At 41.7% G+C, this 16663-nt stretch overlaps 1 protein-coding gene and 1 pseudogene across 4 annotated transcripts in view; both read right to left on the minus strand.

Moving 5' to 3' along the window:
- DHX35 (DEAH-box helicase 35) overlaps positions 1–16663 on the minus strand; it is a 168459-nt gene that overhangs the window by 93725 nt on the left and 58071 nt on the right. For all 4 annotated transcript variants that reach the window (XM_077168626.1, XM_077168648.1, XM_077168632.1 and 1 more), the window contains exons 13-14: positions 12420–12544; positions 9224–9278 (exon numbers count right to left, since the gene is read on the minus strand). In XM_077168626.1, the coding sequence (XP_077024741.1) occupies positions 9224–9278; positions 12420–12544 (180 nt within the window). The remainder of the gene's footprint in view (positions 1–9223; positions 9279–12419; positions 12545–16663) is intronic.
- LOC143690905 (transcription factor 7 pseudogene) lies at positions 4795–7265 on the minus strand (annotated as a pseudogene).

Below are 16663 nucleotides of genomic sequence, written 5' to 3' on the forward strand. Positions count from 1 at the left end.
ACCAAAATTCCAACAACCTACTTTGAAAACTTGGAAAAGGTAGTTGTCAAATTTATTTGGAAGGGAAAGAGACCTAAAATAGCTAAAGATATCCTTAAAAAGAAGAGCAAAGTGGGAAGACTAAAATTTTCTGACTATAAAGCTTATGATAAAGCCAAAGTGCTCAAAATATCATGGTACTGGCAAAAAGACAGAAGTAGTGACCAGTAGAATCAAATTGAGAATATAGAAATAGACCACCAAATCTATGGTCAATTATCTTCAATAATGCCCCAAATTCACTGAACTGGGACAGAACAGTCTTTTTAATAAATGAGCATGGGAGAACTAGATATCAATAGTCGAAAGACTGAAAGAGGACCCCTATCTTATACTCTATACAAAAATTAATTCAAAATGGATTAAGGACTTAAATATAAGAGACAGTACCATAAAACCCTAGAAGAAAATGTAGGGAAACATCTTCAAAACCTAGGAATAGAAGGTAGCTTCTTAAACTTTACACCCAAAGCACAAGCAACAAAAGAAAAGATTGATAAATAGGAAGTACTTAAAATCAAACGCTTCTGCACCTCAAAGGACTTTGTCATAAAGTTGAAGAGCCAACCAACTCAATGGGAGAAAATATTGTGAAACCACATATCAGATAAAGTTTTGATATCCCACAGGTTCTAGTTTGCCAGCTGTGGGAATGCAACACATCAGAGATGGACTGGCTTTTAATAAAAGGGGATTTATAAAAGGGGATTTAATTCGTTAGTTCTTCAGAGGAAAGGCAGCTAACTTTCATCTGAGGTTCTTTCTTATGTGGGAAGGCACAGGGCAATCTCTGCTGGACTTCTCTCCAGGCCTCTGGGTTCCAACAACTTTCCCTGAGGTGATTTCTTTCTGTACCTCCAAAGGCCTGGGCTGAGCTGTGAGTGCTGAGATGAGCTATGCTGAGCTGCTTGGGCTGAGCTACATTGCACTCTCTCATTTAAGCACCAGCCAATTAAGTCAAACATCATGTATTGCAGCAGGCACACCCCCTAGCCGACTGCAGATGTAAATCAGCATCATATGAGGTTCATGTACCATTGGCTCATGTCCACAGCAACAGAACTAGGTACCTTCACCTGGCCAAGTTGACAACTGAATCTAACTACCACGCCATGTACATAAAGAAATTATATAACTCAACAACAAAAGAATAAAAAACCCAATTATAAAATGGGCAAAGGATATGAACAGACATTTCTTCTGAAGAGCAACTACAAATGGCAAAAAGCACATGCAGAGATGCTCATCTTCATTAGCTATAAGGGAAACGCAAATAAGACTACAATGAGCTATCATAAGAATGACTGCTATAAAACAAACAGAAAACTACAAATGTTGGAAAGGATATGGAGAGATTGGAACATTTATTCACTCTAGTGGGAACATCTGAATGGTACAGCTGCTGTGGCAAACAGCCTGGCAGAAAACTAAGTATCCGGGTGCCCTACAACTCAGCAATACCAATACTCAGTATACACACAGAAGAACTGAAAGCAATGACATAAACAGACATTTGCACACCGATGCACAAAGCAACACTTTTCACAACAGCCAAAAGATGGAAAGAATCCAAGTGCCCACCAACAGACAAGTGGATAAACAAAATGTGGCATATACACATGGTAGAATATTACGCATCAGTAAGTCGAAATGAGATCCCAAAGCATATGACAATACAAATGAACCTTGAGTACATTACACCGAGGGAAATAGGCCGGACACAGAAGTATTGATACTGTACGATCTCACTATTGTGACTATGGTAAAGGTAACTTCAGAGGTTTACACTGTAAAATATAGGTGACCTAGAGGAACACAGAACCTAGAGGCAGGGGAAAGGTTACTAAATGTGGCTCAACTTAAACGTAAGGGAACGGATAGAAGCAATGATAGCTAATTAGTGGGGTTATAAGTAATATTGCCATACTGAAGATAAATATTACTGAAAGGGGATATATATTGCCATGTATCCCACCAATTAACTAGAATTGTAAGTTCTCGCATGAACTCCTTCAAAGCTTTGATCTTGTACAAAGAGTCAGTAACAGAGGGGTATAGCCAGAAAACTAATATTGCATGCTATGGCCCATAGTTAATAGGAAGACAGCAACAGTATCACAGCAATACCAGGGCTAAACATTGGGGAGGAGGGACACGGGAGGTTTTGATTTGATATCTGGTGAGGCTGTGTTTATCGGTTCTTTGTCTCTCTGAACCAATGAAAAATGTCTAAAAAAACTGAGAGCGCTGCTGATTGTACAACAAAGTGAGGACACTGTAAGACATGGTTTATTTTGGACAATAGCCATGATGCCCAATAGATGGAGGGAGCTGAAGGGTGCAACGACCGAGAAGCAGAATAATGAACTGTGATACATTTATATGATGGAATACAGTTCAGCTACAAAAAGGAATAATGTCAGGAGGCATGCAACAAATTGAATGAACCTTGGGAATACTGTGTTGTGCAAAATAAGCTGGAAACAAAAGAACAAATATGCTATTGTCTCTTTCAGAAAATACTTGAAAAAAACTGAAGCCTAGATTGTAAACTCTTACAGCAGCCATACTTAATCCAAAATTGTAAGTGTATTTCTAGATTCTGAGACACTGAGCTATATGTGTAGAAGCTGGTATTTCCCTGGAACTTTGAGTACCTCTGTGACACCTAAGACTCAGAGCTGGAGTTCTGCAGCTCTGAAAGTCAGCACTGCTACATACAATAACTGTTAAATAACTGAAAAAAATATCAGGCCTCAATCAGAAATAATAAAGCCGATCTAGTTGGGATTAAGGTAAATCAGAATGCAGGTCAGAAGATGATAGAAACTGGAGCTTCACCTACTATATAAGACTAGAGTCAGAGAGGTTTATAGTGTCTAAAACTTAAATCTTCTGTAACACACACTCTAAATTAACCTGTCTACAGAGCTCATTTAGACAACCAAAACAGATGGAGTACAGAATAGAAATGAGGCTTGTAATTCTATTTAGCTGAATTACTCTGGGTATTGCTACCCAGAGACATGGCAAATTATGGTGAAGTGATAATTAAAAAGTATTGGTAGGGTCCTTTGAGGGATTAGAGAAAAAATAGGGAAAGATTAAATTTTCCCATGCAGAAAATACCTGGTACTATCTCAAACGTTTGAGATTCCTAAGAATATAGGCCACGCCCTTGACTGTGAAGCTTGCCCTTACAAACTTAGTTCTGTAGTGAGAAGCTATAATGAGGCCTAAACGTTGCTTCCAGGAAACCTCTCTGGTTGCTCAGATGTGGCCTCTCTCTCTCTTTAAGCCCAACACTGCAAGGAAAATTATAACCCTTCCACCATGAGGCATGACATTCAGGGGTGAAAGTCTCCCTAACAACATGGGACATAACTTCCAGGGTTGAGCCTGGCCCTGGCACCGTGGGATCAACAATGCTTTCTGGACTAAAAGAGAGAAAACAAATGTTAACAAAATAGGGTATCAGTGGCTAAGAAAGTTCAAATAGATTCAAGAGGCTATGCTGGAGGCTACTCATATGCAAACTTCAGTTATATATCGCTAATTGCCATGGTTTGACATACCCCAACTAACATCATTTCTGTAAACCCTAAAGAATACCTAGGGCTCTAACTGAAACTATAAAAATTTCATGCACTAAGTTTACTTTCCTAAAACCTACAACCTCCAGAAGATAACTAGGTCAGGTAAGTCCTGAAATCCAAAGAGGGGCCGTCCTCTCCAAGAATATCAACCCATTCCATCCCCCTATCCTATACTGCTGACACCCCTTTTCAACATGAAAAAGTTAGAATGAGCATGGTCCAAAGACCCCTACAGAGTGGGAGAAGGATCAAAGGAGGAGGAAGAGTTATAACAGACAAGCTAAACAAATGAGTATGTCAGCCTTCAGTGTTTTAGAGCAGCTAGGAGGAAAAACCTGAAAATATGAAATGGTTACCCATACTAAACTTTGAAATCTGTTCTGTAACTACTTGTTAAAATGAAAAACTTTGAAAATTAAGTTTATTTTGTATATGTGTTATATTTCGCAATAAAAAAACATTTTTAAAAAACCACATGTTGGGCGGGCCACGGTGGCTCAGCGGGCAAAGTGCTTGCCTGCTATGCCGGAGGACCTCGGTTCGATTCCCGGCCCCAGCCCATGTAACAAAAAAAAAAAAACAAAATACAATAAAACAAGAAAATGTTTAAAGATGTTTCCCTTTCTTCCTTCCTTCCTTCCTTCTATCCTTCCTTCCTTCTCTCTGTCTTTCCTTTAAAAAAAAAAAAAAAAAAAAAAAAAAAAAAACCACATGTTCTAGTTTGCTAGCTGTCGAATGCAATACACCAGAGACAGATTTGCTTTTTTTTTTTCCCCAGTAAAAAGTATCTTTATTTTCATGTTTTAAAAAGTTTGATTCATGATGCATTAACAATAAAAAATATTTTTAACACTACAATGGTCTTTTCCTTTCAAGATTTCTTGCAATGCTACATTAAAAGATGATCCCTGGATTCTGAAAAACCAGTGGCTAAAATAGGAACTAAAGGCTTCTTGAGCGGGTATCTGGGTACATACATGGACAGCCCTTTTTCTTTGGACTCAGACTATATACAGAGAGAAAGATTAAAAAAAAACAATAAAATTAAATTAAAAAAAGACTTGTTTTTCAAGGCTCAGGGTTGAAGCTTGGCTCAGGGTTGAAGCTTGGCTCAGAAATGGGTTAAAGTAGGCTGTGATGAAAAACACCACTAGAGGTGTTCTGGGCTCCTTGCTTTAGTTGTAATGGTCTTTCATTTGCCCTTGCCCTTCCTGCAGCTCCATGGAAAAAGTGAGCTGGCCTAGTTTGATGCTAGAAGATAGGCACTGGCTGTCATGAGGTTTGGGGGTTGCTCTCACAACTGTCCCAAGAGCTGTCAAACTGACTGGATGAGTTGGAAATGGAACTGTGAAAAAGACTTTCTGAATGGGGAGTAATGAATGCCAGATTTGGATAACTCCTTTGAACTATGTTGACTACAGCTGCTACTGATAGGCATGGGGCCTCGGTATTGGGCTGCTTAGGGGGGTGGGTTTCTCAGGAAACATTTCCACGTAATTTGAACTAGAACCACATATACTCCACCACCCACACTTGCCTGTCAGGATAGTGTCACGTTATCCTGTTGCCTGGTGTGATAAGTCTAGACTTAACCTATCCCATTCTCTCCTTAGCTGCCTGTTTCTCCTCTTGGCAAGCTTCTGAGAACACAGTAAGAGGCATCCTCTGGTCCAGCTTATCAACAGCAGTTGGTTTTCTGTAAATAGGGCTTCTCCAGTCCCTTAAGAGAAGCGTTGTCATCTTGGACTTGGTGGTTGTGACCATGTTGTATGTCATTTGATAAATCTGCTCATTCTTGGTCCATGAAGTGTCTGGTATGGGGAAATGTGATGGTGGGGGGTGGGCATGCAAGTAGGGAGGGCAGCTGGACTCAGTCTAGTCCATCTATCACTTATAGAAGAAAAGAAGAGAGGCAGGGGCATCTGGCTAGCAAGAAAAATGGTAAAAATAGTTGCAGAATGCCATAGGTACAAAGGATGCCCTTAATGAGATAATATATCAACACAAATCTGATTCCTACCACTCTGAACAGTTTGAATTGAGGTCCTAGGTTTAGGAAGAACTTCTGCAGCCTCTGAAATGTCCAGGGCCTGGACTTTGAGAAGGAATTAATAAGGCCCCTGGTCGATTTCCACATGCTTTGGGGCTCAGTCGCCTTCTCTCCGGGGGTGGGCCCCTGGGGGAGGCCACGTGTCCTGTACATGCTAGGCCACCTGTCTCTAAGATTCCTGTTGATGTACCTGTATACTCTTCAGGGCACTGTAGGGGGTCTATGGGGGCCCAGTGGGCGGAGAGGCTGAGAGCAGCAGAGAGACCTGGTGATGTAGGTGCTGGCTCCGCAGGGCTAGCAAGCAGTTCTGTGGGGAAGTGGGGCAGCAGGAAGTATGAGGGCGAGTCCTGGGGGCTGGGGACCTGGGGCAGCCTAGAGCACTGTCATCGGAAGGAATGGGGCTGGGGCAGCCACCTTCTCCGGGTATGTACCGAATGCATTTCTTTTTCCTCCTGCATGGACCACACCAATCCGTCTGCTGGTTGAGGCCAAAGCGAGCACGGCATTTCTTAGGCGAGCCAGGGTCTGTATTGGATTCTTGGTGCTTTTCCCTCGACCGCCTCTTCTTCTTCCCGTAGTTGTCCCGTGCCGACCAGCCTGGGTATAGCTGCATATGCAGCTGCCTCTCCTTGCGGGCCAGCTCGTAATACTTGGCCTGCTCTTCCCGTGACAGTGCATGCCACCTGCGACCCAGGATCTGATTGATGGCAGCACTTTCCTTGAGTGTGCACTCTGCAATGACCTTGGCTCTCACCTCCTTCATGTACAGCATGAAGGCACTGAGTGGCTTCTTGGCCTCTTTCTCTGCCTCGGACTCTACCTGGGTCTGCAGGCTGTGGTCATAGGGCTGCAGCTCCTGCTTTCCTGAGGGGGACAATGGCTGGGTGAGGGATGCTGCGGGATGACCAGGGACACCGGAGCCTAGCATCAGGGATGGGTGAGTGAACCAGCTCATGGTGTGGGGGAGCTGTCCCATGCTGCCTGAGGTCAGAGAGTAGAAGCCAGGGAGGTCAGGGGTCTGCAGGGGCCTGTGAACTCCTTGCTTCTGGCTGATGTCTGCAGGCACAGGAGTGGAGTGTGGGTTGCTGAAATGTTCGTAGAGAGGAGAGAGTTGGGGGACGCCGTGGGGGTGCTGACTGGTCTTATTGTGCAGTGGGGGCTGAGGCGGGGGGGTGCTGCCCTGCTCCGGAGGGGGGTGGGTAGTGCATGAGCAGATTGAAGGCGGAGTAGATGGTCTCTTTGTACATGCCGCTGGCACACTCCGGGGCCTTCAGGCCGTCCTCTAGAGACTCTGGAAGTTCGTCCGAGTAAAGTCTCTGCGATATGTGCTCCCACCGGAGCGCCTCGGCCCAGACCTCGGCCTCGGTCCCCGGGACCCCCGCGCCGCCTGCCGGGCCCTCGGACTCATTGATGAGCGACGACTTGAGCTCGGCCAGGTTGCGCTTGGGGCCCACGGTGCTGTCGCGGCTCTTGTCGTCCTGCTCCTCGCCCTCGTCCTGGAAGGCCAACAGCTCGTCAGGCGCACCGAGGTCATCGCCGCCACCGCCCGCGCTGCCCCCGCGGGAGTCCAGCTGCAGCATGGTGCTCTCCGGGCGCGAGGCGCGGGGAGTGCGGGGCGTGGAGCCGGCCCGGGAGGCGGCGAGTCCGAGCTGGACCGCGGTGAGTGGACCACGGCGAGTGGACCGCGGGCAGACTCGCTCGGGCGGGCAGTGGGCGCCGGGCGCCGGCGCGGGGCTCAGCAGCTCCGGCCAGATTTGCTTTTAATAAAAGGGGATTTATTTTGTTAGTTCTTCAGAGGAAAGGCAGCTGACTTTCCACTGAGGTTCTTTCTTACATGGGAAGGCACAGGATGGTCTCTGCTGGCCTTTCCTCCAGGCCCCTGAGTTCCAACGACTCTCCCCGGGGTGACTTCCTTCTGCATCTCCAAAGGCCTGGGCTGAGCTGCAAGTGCTGAGATGAGGAATGCCGAGCTGCTTAGGCTGTGCTATGTTGAGCTCTCTCATTTAAGCACCAACCAATTAAGTCAAACATCATTCACTGCAGCAGGCACGCCTCCTAGCCGAGTGCAGATATAATTAGCAATAGATGAGGTTCACGTACCATTGGCTCATGTCCACAGCAACAAAACTAGGTATGTTCACCTGGCCAAGTTGACAACTGAATCTAACTACCACACCACACACAGGATGATTCCATTTATACGAAATGTCTCGAATGCACAAATCTATGGAGACAAAGTAGATTAGTGGTTGCCTAGAGCTAGGGGGACAGGGAGAGTGGGAATGGGGAATGACCGCTAATGAGTACAGGGTTTCTTTTTTTGGATGATGAAAATGTTCTAAACTTAGATTGTAGTGATGGCTACACATCCTGTGAATAGATGTCATGGTCAGGTTCACGTGTCAACTTGGCCAGGTTGTGGTACCTGTCTGGTCAGGCAAGTGCTGGCCTGTCTGATGTTATGAGGACATTTCACAGAATTAAATTATGATCACGTCGCTGCATCCACAGCTCATTACATTTGTAATCAGCCAAGGGGAGTGTCTTCTGCAATGAGTGATGCTTAATCTAATCACCGGAAGCCTTTTAAGGAGGATTCAGAAGATTCAGGTTCTTCCTGCTTTGGCCAGTGAGCCTCTCCTGTGGAGTTCATCCAGACCCTCCATCAGAATCGTCAGCTTCACAGCCTGCCCTACAAATTTTGGACTATACATTTTTATGGTTATGTGAGACACTTTTATAAATTTTACATTTATGAATATTTCCTGTTGATTCTGTTTCTCTAGAGAACCCTAATTAATACAGTAGACTAAAACCCATTAAATGGTATACTTTAAGTAGGTGAACTGTATGATATGTAAGCTCTATCTCAATAAAGCTGTTTAAAAGTAAAAAGAATAACACTCAAAATAAACCTCAAAGGACAAAACTGCCACTAAAACTTAATACTAAACTGGATATTATACTCCCTTGTGGCAATATTTACAGAAAAGATGTACTTCCTGGAGAAGTGGAGACGATTTTCTCTATCTTGAGGTAAAAACTACATTTTCAAATCACAAGCAAATAGAGATTACTCCATAACACAGTGCTTCCTTGCCCCCCAAAATACTACACTCTAATTATCTACCCAATTCTACACCAGGAATTCCAGGAATGAAATGAAGGGGGTTTAGGTATAGAAACACTGAGCCACAGTGGCCAGAGCTGGGTGGACAGACAAAGAACAAGGAGTGAGAAGGTCACATCTGAAATACTTCGATGGGGAATCACAAATCTTCTGGATGTCTCAGAGTGTGGTCCTGGTGATGGCGACTGACAGTTTCTGATGTTATGCATGCTTTGTAAATTCACTGACTTAACAGGACTTCATATACTATTAACCTAATTATGATTCCAACTCCTTATGTGAATAGAGCATGATTAAGAGGATTACAAATATGAAAACCAATCCTGTTCCTGAAGACGCTAAGAACTATAAAGTGAACACCACTAGCACTACACAGGAGAACACATATTAAGAGAGAAACAGGCTTACCTCCCAGAGCATAGAGTAACTCCAAAGCTTGAACCATCGACTGTGCTGGAGGGGGCTGTTGAAAAAAGAACAAAAATCCTAAATTAGTTTATTTGGGCAACTAACATAAAAACACAAGCATTTCCTGCTCAAATTCACTCTTTGTTCTCGCATGTCCCATAGTTTCCAGCCTCCATGTCTCTGTTCATGCTGTTAGCGCACAAACTATCTTCATTCCTTTCTGGTATCCTGAGTACTCCTTGGCTTTGAAGGATCAGTGCCATTAAACACTTCCCCCTGAAGCCCTGCTTCAACCTGCCCTCCCTCATCATCCCCTCCATCAGAAGTAAAGGCTCACTACCTTGAATTACCTCGTTTCTTCTAAACCCTCCTCAGACATTTCTAATTTTTGCTTCATAGTCTCAGCCTTCTCCTACCCTGGGAGCCCCAGGACACTGCAGAAATCACCCACTTGGCACACCCACTTGCCCGTGCCGGGTATTTAACACATGCTTAATTTGATCATTTGAAAATAAAGAATGCTAAGCAATCTGAAGTTCAGTAAAGCTGATATTGTGGCTTTCAGTCTGATTTTTCTAATACTTACCTCCTTCTTTCCTTCTATAAACTTTTACTGAGCACCTAAGTGCCAGGCATCATTATTTTCTTCCCTCTAAATCAGCTGGTTTCTAATAAGCCAAGTAATAAAAACTGTATAGCTTTTTACAAACTGTATAGCTTTTTAGGCAGTTGGTGGCAAAGCCAGAAAGGGAACTCAGGTCTCCATCAGTTTTTCCCACTATCCCCATCAACTGATCACCAAAGAGCAATGTTAGACTTTTAAAACTTATAAATATGTCAACACATGCACACACACTTAGGAGGGCAGGGACTGGCCCTAACTGATTCGCTACATGTAAAGTACTCAACAAATCATTGATTCACTAACCTTTCCTTGCTGCCTATGACATCCTTCTTTAGGCACAATCAAGAATGCCTAAATAGAGGAGCTTAAATCCTCCAGACCTTGATACTGAGATTATATAAGATAACAGGGAAGAACAAAGCACTGAATTAGGTTTTAAGCAATTACAGAACAAAACTAACAAGGTCATCTTTGATTCCTCTCAGTCCCTAGTCCTATTTCTAGCCAATCACCAAATCCTTTGAATTCTGCTTTTTTTTAAAACTAAAAAAAAAAACTTTACCCCTCCTTACCTCAAAAAAAAAAAAAATCACATCCATACTATCTTCATTTAAACACACATTCACAAGTATTTCTCTTTGACTCATCTGATTTGGGCTCATATGCAAACACGTTTTAACACAGATGGAGTTATTGTATTTTCTTTCCAATGTTTGTTTTTCTGTTTTCACTGTTTCTTGTACCCACAGAAACATCACAGTGATTACCTGGGAGGGCTGCATAGCATTCCATCAAGGTTAACTCCATAAAGTAAGCAATTATCTTATTACTGGGAAATTGACTTGTTTCCAGTTCTTCACTATTGCAAATAATACTGCTAAATATACAAAATTATATGCACCCTGTCATTTCAATTATAAAAGAACACACTTTGGGGGGGAAATAACCAGAAGGGAATATATGGAGATGAATCTGTAAATTTGCACGAATTTTCATTTTTCAATTGTTCAAATGTTTTACGATCTGTTTTTTATATTATACATATAAAATGCTGCAATAAACATCATACATGTAAGCTTTTTTTCTTCTTTTGAATTATTTTTTTTGGGAAAAATTTCCATGAGAGAAAAATACCAGGCATTTCTATGGCTCATGAGATACTGCCAGAAAATCCTCATAAACTGAGAGAATGAAACCACCAGAATACAGGAGGAATTGATTTTACTAAATTGTGTTGGCTTCAGATTTTACCACTTTTCTTTATGTTTGATCATTTGATTAGTGTAAGTGGTACTTTACGGCTATTTCAATTTGTACTGATCTCTCTCCTAAAGAAGTTCAACAGGTTTTACTGGTACTTCTTAAGCTGCTTCTTTTTCTTTAGCTTTTGCTTTATTGTACGTTTTGATTTATTCTAAATAGATGTTTGAAAACTCTATTTTTTTAAGATGCTAATCTATTATCTTTTCCATTATATGTTGTCCTTTAATTCTAGATGTAGGGCTTTCATAAGCTTTTAATTTGCATTCACTGTCCATAATTTCTTTATAATTTCTTGCACGACACTCCAATGATCAGGGTACATTTCCTTCATACTAATAATAAACACACAATTGTTTTCTTTTCTTTTCTTTAGGGTAGTGGGGTTGATATTTTAACATTCTATTTTTCATTCACCTAAATTATCATGAGACATTAGGGTCTTTATTAACCAAGACTCCAAATGTCATATCATATATGTCAATACAATTGGAATAAAGAGTTAAGACTCAAGTTCTCAAATCACAAAAAATTCTAAAATGTAAGTGAATATTTATTAACTGACCTAGATATAGAGGAGGTTTTGTTTTCTAAGTACAAGAATAACAGTAGAAATCACAAAGGCAAAAATAGAAAGATTTTACTATGGAAATATTTAGAATAACTGTACATTAAAAAACTAATATAAAAGAAATAACCAGACAAAATATTTGCAAGAAATATTATAGACTAAAGGCTAATGTCTTCAATATTTAACAAGAACTCTTGAAAATCACTAATAAACACTAATTTAATAGAAAAATGGTTTGACAAGTCAGAAGAAACACAACATGGCCAATAAATATTTTATTAAAAAGCTACCTTATCAACTAGTTCCATCCCCCAATTCCGTATTATTGACAGCCCCTGCCAACATGAAAAGGTTAGATGGCCACTGAGTATGTCCTTGACTTCCCCAACAGCAACTCTCCATCCCTCCTCACCTGAGTTTCAAGTCTCACCTGACTAACTGGCTGGGGGTCCTTCCTTTGTGGTCTCCAGGTGACTAATCTCTGAGCACTGGGCACACTGTACTGTAATCACCCCCTGATTTGTTTCTAATCCCCAGCAGGCAATAGGAATTGCGTCTGCCTTGTCTGGCTATATTCTTCATTATCTGCACAGGGCCTGGTGCAAAGTAGGCACACAATGCATGAGTTGAGTAGGGAAAAAATAGAGACGGAGAGGTGACATGATCTATAAATAATGTCCTGCAGCTCCACTGTGAGCTTTGCAGTCTCCCTGTAGTCCCAGATAGAAGACAGAACTTACCGACATGAAGTGGAACCTGAGGACATTGTCAATTCCTAATGCTTTCAGCTGCAGGATGACAGGTGCCAAATTGCTACGCTGCATCTCAGGAACAGTGGACTGAGGTAACTTGTCAAAGGCTTCCTCTGAGGATAGGAAATCAGAACTGTTTGGGATCAAATGTCACAATCAAATGCAATTATTATGCCAAAGGGATAGTTTTCCTTCTCTAACTTGAACAAGAGCCTCCAGGATTCTACCACAAAACAGATGCATATGATTTAATCATATAAAGTTGGGTCTACGTTACCAATTTAAAAGATATTCAGATAAATATATTTGAACACAACGCCTTTAAAAGTTTGTCCTTTTACTTTAGAGTGCTTCTTTTTTCAGTGCTTTTAAAAAATTTATCTACAAAACATTAAATCAAAGCAACAAGTATTTGCTGAATCACTATTGGTACCCAGCTACCATTCTATTTGCTTGAGGTAAGTTAAGTCAAGGGAATAAGAATTACATATATAAACAAAGAGTAATTTCAAAATAAATCACCAAAATAGCACCCAGAATATAACAAATGACCAAATCTTATAAAAAACAAAAACTATTTAAATTGAGTTTTTTAAAATCAATGAGCAAGGTATAAGGTCATACCCATAATATGATGCTGCCCCAGTGAGATTAATAAATGCCCAACTGGATCAAAAGGTGACCTCAAACAAGAAACAGAGATACAAGACACAGAGATCCCAAGACAGGAGGGGCAGCAAATGGGTTAGGGAGAAGAGACTTTGGGAGACCTTTTTATAAAGGTCTTTACCCTTTTTATAAAAGCTAGATACAAAGGGTAAGGAAAAAAAGAGGGAGAGGGAGATAAAATCATTAAGTTGTTCGGAAAGCTTATAATTTATTTCGAGAATGCTCTACCCACAAAATTCTCTTAACTGGCTGATCATGCACTCCTTAAATACAAGGGTTGGTCAACTTTCATTCAGATCAAAAAGTTTTATAATGTGAATATAAAGATACATCCCAGACTATGGTGGACAAATAATTAAAAAGTATTGGTAGAGTCCCTTGAGGGACTGAAGAAAAATATATTAAACTTTCCCATCTGAGAAACCCAGGTACCCTCTCAAACACTGGAGAGTCCCAAAAAGATAGGCCAAGCCCTTGATTTTGAGGCTTTCCCTTATGAAACTTATTTCTATGATGGGAAGCTAAGACCACCTATAATGAGACCTCAGATTTGCTTCCAGAAAACCTCTCTCTCTCTCTCTCTCTCTCAATCTGTAAGCCCAACTTTGCAAGGAAAATCATCACTCAGACCCAACATGGGATATAACATGTTGGGGCAAAAGTCTCCCTGACAAGCAGGGAAATGACTCCCAGGGATGAGTCTGGTCCTAGCACCATGGGATCGACAACGCCTTTCTGACCAAAACAGGGGAAAGAAGTGTAATAAAATAAGGCATCAGTGGCTAAAAGAGATCAGATAGAGTTGAGAGGCTACTCGTATACAAGCTTCAGCTAGATATTGCTAATTGCCATCGTTTGCCAAACCCCAACCAACTTATCACTCCTGTTAACTCTTAAGAATACCTAGGGCTCTAAATGAGACTATAAAAGTTTCATGCACTAAGTTTACTTCCCTGGAACCTATAATTTCCAGAGGGTTTCTCAGCCAGATAAGCCCTGAAACCCAGAGGGACCAGCCTCTTCAAGATTATCAACTAATTACATCTCTCTATCCTTTACTGTTGACATGCCTTCTCAACATGAAAAAGTTAGAAGGGACACTGCCTAAAGATCCCTATAGATTGGGAGAAGGATCAAAGGAGAAAGAAGAGTTATAATAGACAAAACAAGATTAAACAAATGAGTATAACTGCTGAATCACCATACTGATATATCTTTTAGCCTCCAGTGTTTTGGCGCAGCTAGAAGGGAAAATCTGAAATAATGGAATGGAAATGCATAGCAAACTCCGAAATCTGTTCTGTAATTACTTGCTGAAGTGTACTTTGAAAATTATTGCTTTTTCTCTCTTTTTGTGTGGGTGTGTATATATATATACATATATATATATATCTTCACAATAAAAACATGTTAAAAAAAAGCTTTAGTGAACTAGAGAAAACAAAACAAAAAACAAAAGTGAATTGTAGAAATAGCACTACTATTGAAGAATCTCAAAAGGGTTTTCTTTGAGAAAATACACAACCAACATTCTTTGGACCAACTGATGTAAGCTGTCAAATGTATGATATAACTGGAAGGTTTTAGATGACAGGAAATAGCAGGAAGTTCCAAATGGGAACTTCCCTTTGAATTTGAAGAGCATTTTGGGTAAAGCTTTTTGGTAATCTAACCATATTTTCCAAGCATACCAGTGATCAAAGGAAAAGCAAAGTTATCAGATAAGAGGACAACCCTGAGGAGAAGAAGCTCACAGGAAGTAGGCACTTAAGAGTTCAATGACACTTAAACTCTACCAAGTACTTGAGTGTACAAGGTATTAATCCAAAAGCTATGCCTTTGAGAAGCTTCAGTGATATGAAGGGGCAGAGGACCAAGATCTGAAACAGTGCCCTCAAAGGAGGCGCAGGCTATGTCCCAATGAGTGTCCCTCCCAAAGAGAAATGGAGAATCTGGAAAGGAAGGAACCACAACCATTGGAAGAAGGCATTGGAGGTAGCTTCTAGAGACAGTTGTCATTTAAGGGATGATCTGAAGGATGAGAAATATCTGCTGGGCAGTTCTGTTTGCCTGAGCAAAGGTATCAAAGTTATGTATAGTGGATGTGGGAAAGCAGAGGTACATCCAAGAACAGAGTGTAATCTAGCCAGGCTGCAGTGTAGGGGAGTTAAGGTGTATAACAGGAGAAGAAAAGCAGAGGAAAAGTTCTGGAAGGTTCTGAGACATCGTGAAGGGTCTGAGCAGGAAGCATTCTCCCCAGAGCTGAACTCTCTAGAGGTTCATCTAGAAGTAGGGTAGCTGAGAAAGTCTAGAAGCTAGATGTTACTGCACCCCCTTATTGTCAGGTAGGCCCTTCTCAACCCACCTCAACTGGAACTCAACTATTCATACTAGAAAGCCAGAGATCATTCAACCAAATCTACCTGCCTATATTCAGTCTGCATTCTACTACTTTACTTCTTTGAAGAATGAGATGCTGGCTGGGTCCTCTTTAAAAGCATCTTGAAACTTCCTCCTCCCTGTCATCTTACGATGTCTTCTAGTCTGGTTTTCTTCTTTCCACTCCAATTATTCCCGCTTAGCATCATCAGTGGTTGCCCTTACCTCTCCAACTTGATTATGCCTTTCCCTCACTTCCATGTTTACTTCAGACCGCCTTTCTCCTCTTCAAGTACTTAATATTCCATTCTCTCTGCCTGGTATGCTGAAATCCAATACCCACACCCACCCCTTCACCTGGGCATCCTGAAAGATCAGGCTCAAACATCACCTCAGTTGTAAAGCACTCCCCAACGTCCCAGCAGGATAACTCTCCCTGCTCCCTGTCTCCAAGGTTCATGACTTTAAGGTATTCCTAGCACATCATATTATGCTGATCTGTTTGTGGCTCTGCCTCCCCCAGCAGACCGTCCTTCATGTGACCAGACTCTATGCCCTACCTAGCACTAGATTTCCAAGCTCTGGCACCATGCCTATCATATGGCAGGTGCTCTGCACACATTTAATAAAAAGAAAGAATGACCAGAGAAAGATGTCAAGGACTAAACAAGGATGATGATAACCAGAAAGGAAAGGAAGATGAACATCAGAGGTAAAACCCCCAGACCTGGTAAGTGGTTGAAGGTGAGTGTTGGACAAAGGGAGTTAAAAATGACTTGTAAATTAAGTCTGAACAATTGAGAGAAATTTTAGGACCATTCCCTCAAAAGAGAAGTGCAAAGAGAGAAAAAGCAGCTCTAGGTATCTGTTGTTTAGTTGTCTTCAAGCTGGAAAGAAAGCACATTAAGGGGTGGGACAGTCTTTATCATAACTTTATTCCACTTCCTTTGAGCTTAGCATAGTGCACAGCACAGAGAGGGAGTCATTTGTTTTCTACATATGAGTCTCAGAACAGATGCTGCCATTTTAGCTCTGCAAAGATGCTCTGACCCAGAGGGAAAAATAGAACACAATGTGAGGCCCCACACAACTCAGGGACCCCCAGAACAAGAGGACTGTTGTTCTGCTCACTAGGGATAAACATGTGTGCTGTTTCTCCAATGTGTAGGCTGACTACCAAAAAC

This window comes from Tamandua tetradactyla, chromosome 1, assembly GCF_023851605.1.
Source record: "Tamandua tetradactyla isolate mTamTet1 chromosome 1, mTamTet1.pri, whole genome shotgun sequence".
Classification (NCBI taxonomy): Eukaryota; Metazoa; Chordata; class Mammalia; order Pilosa; family Myrmecophagidae; genus Tamandua; species Tamandua tetradactyla.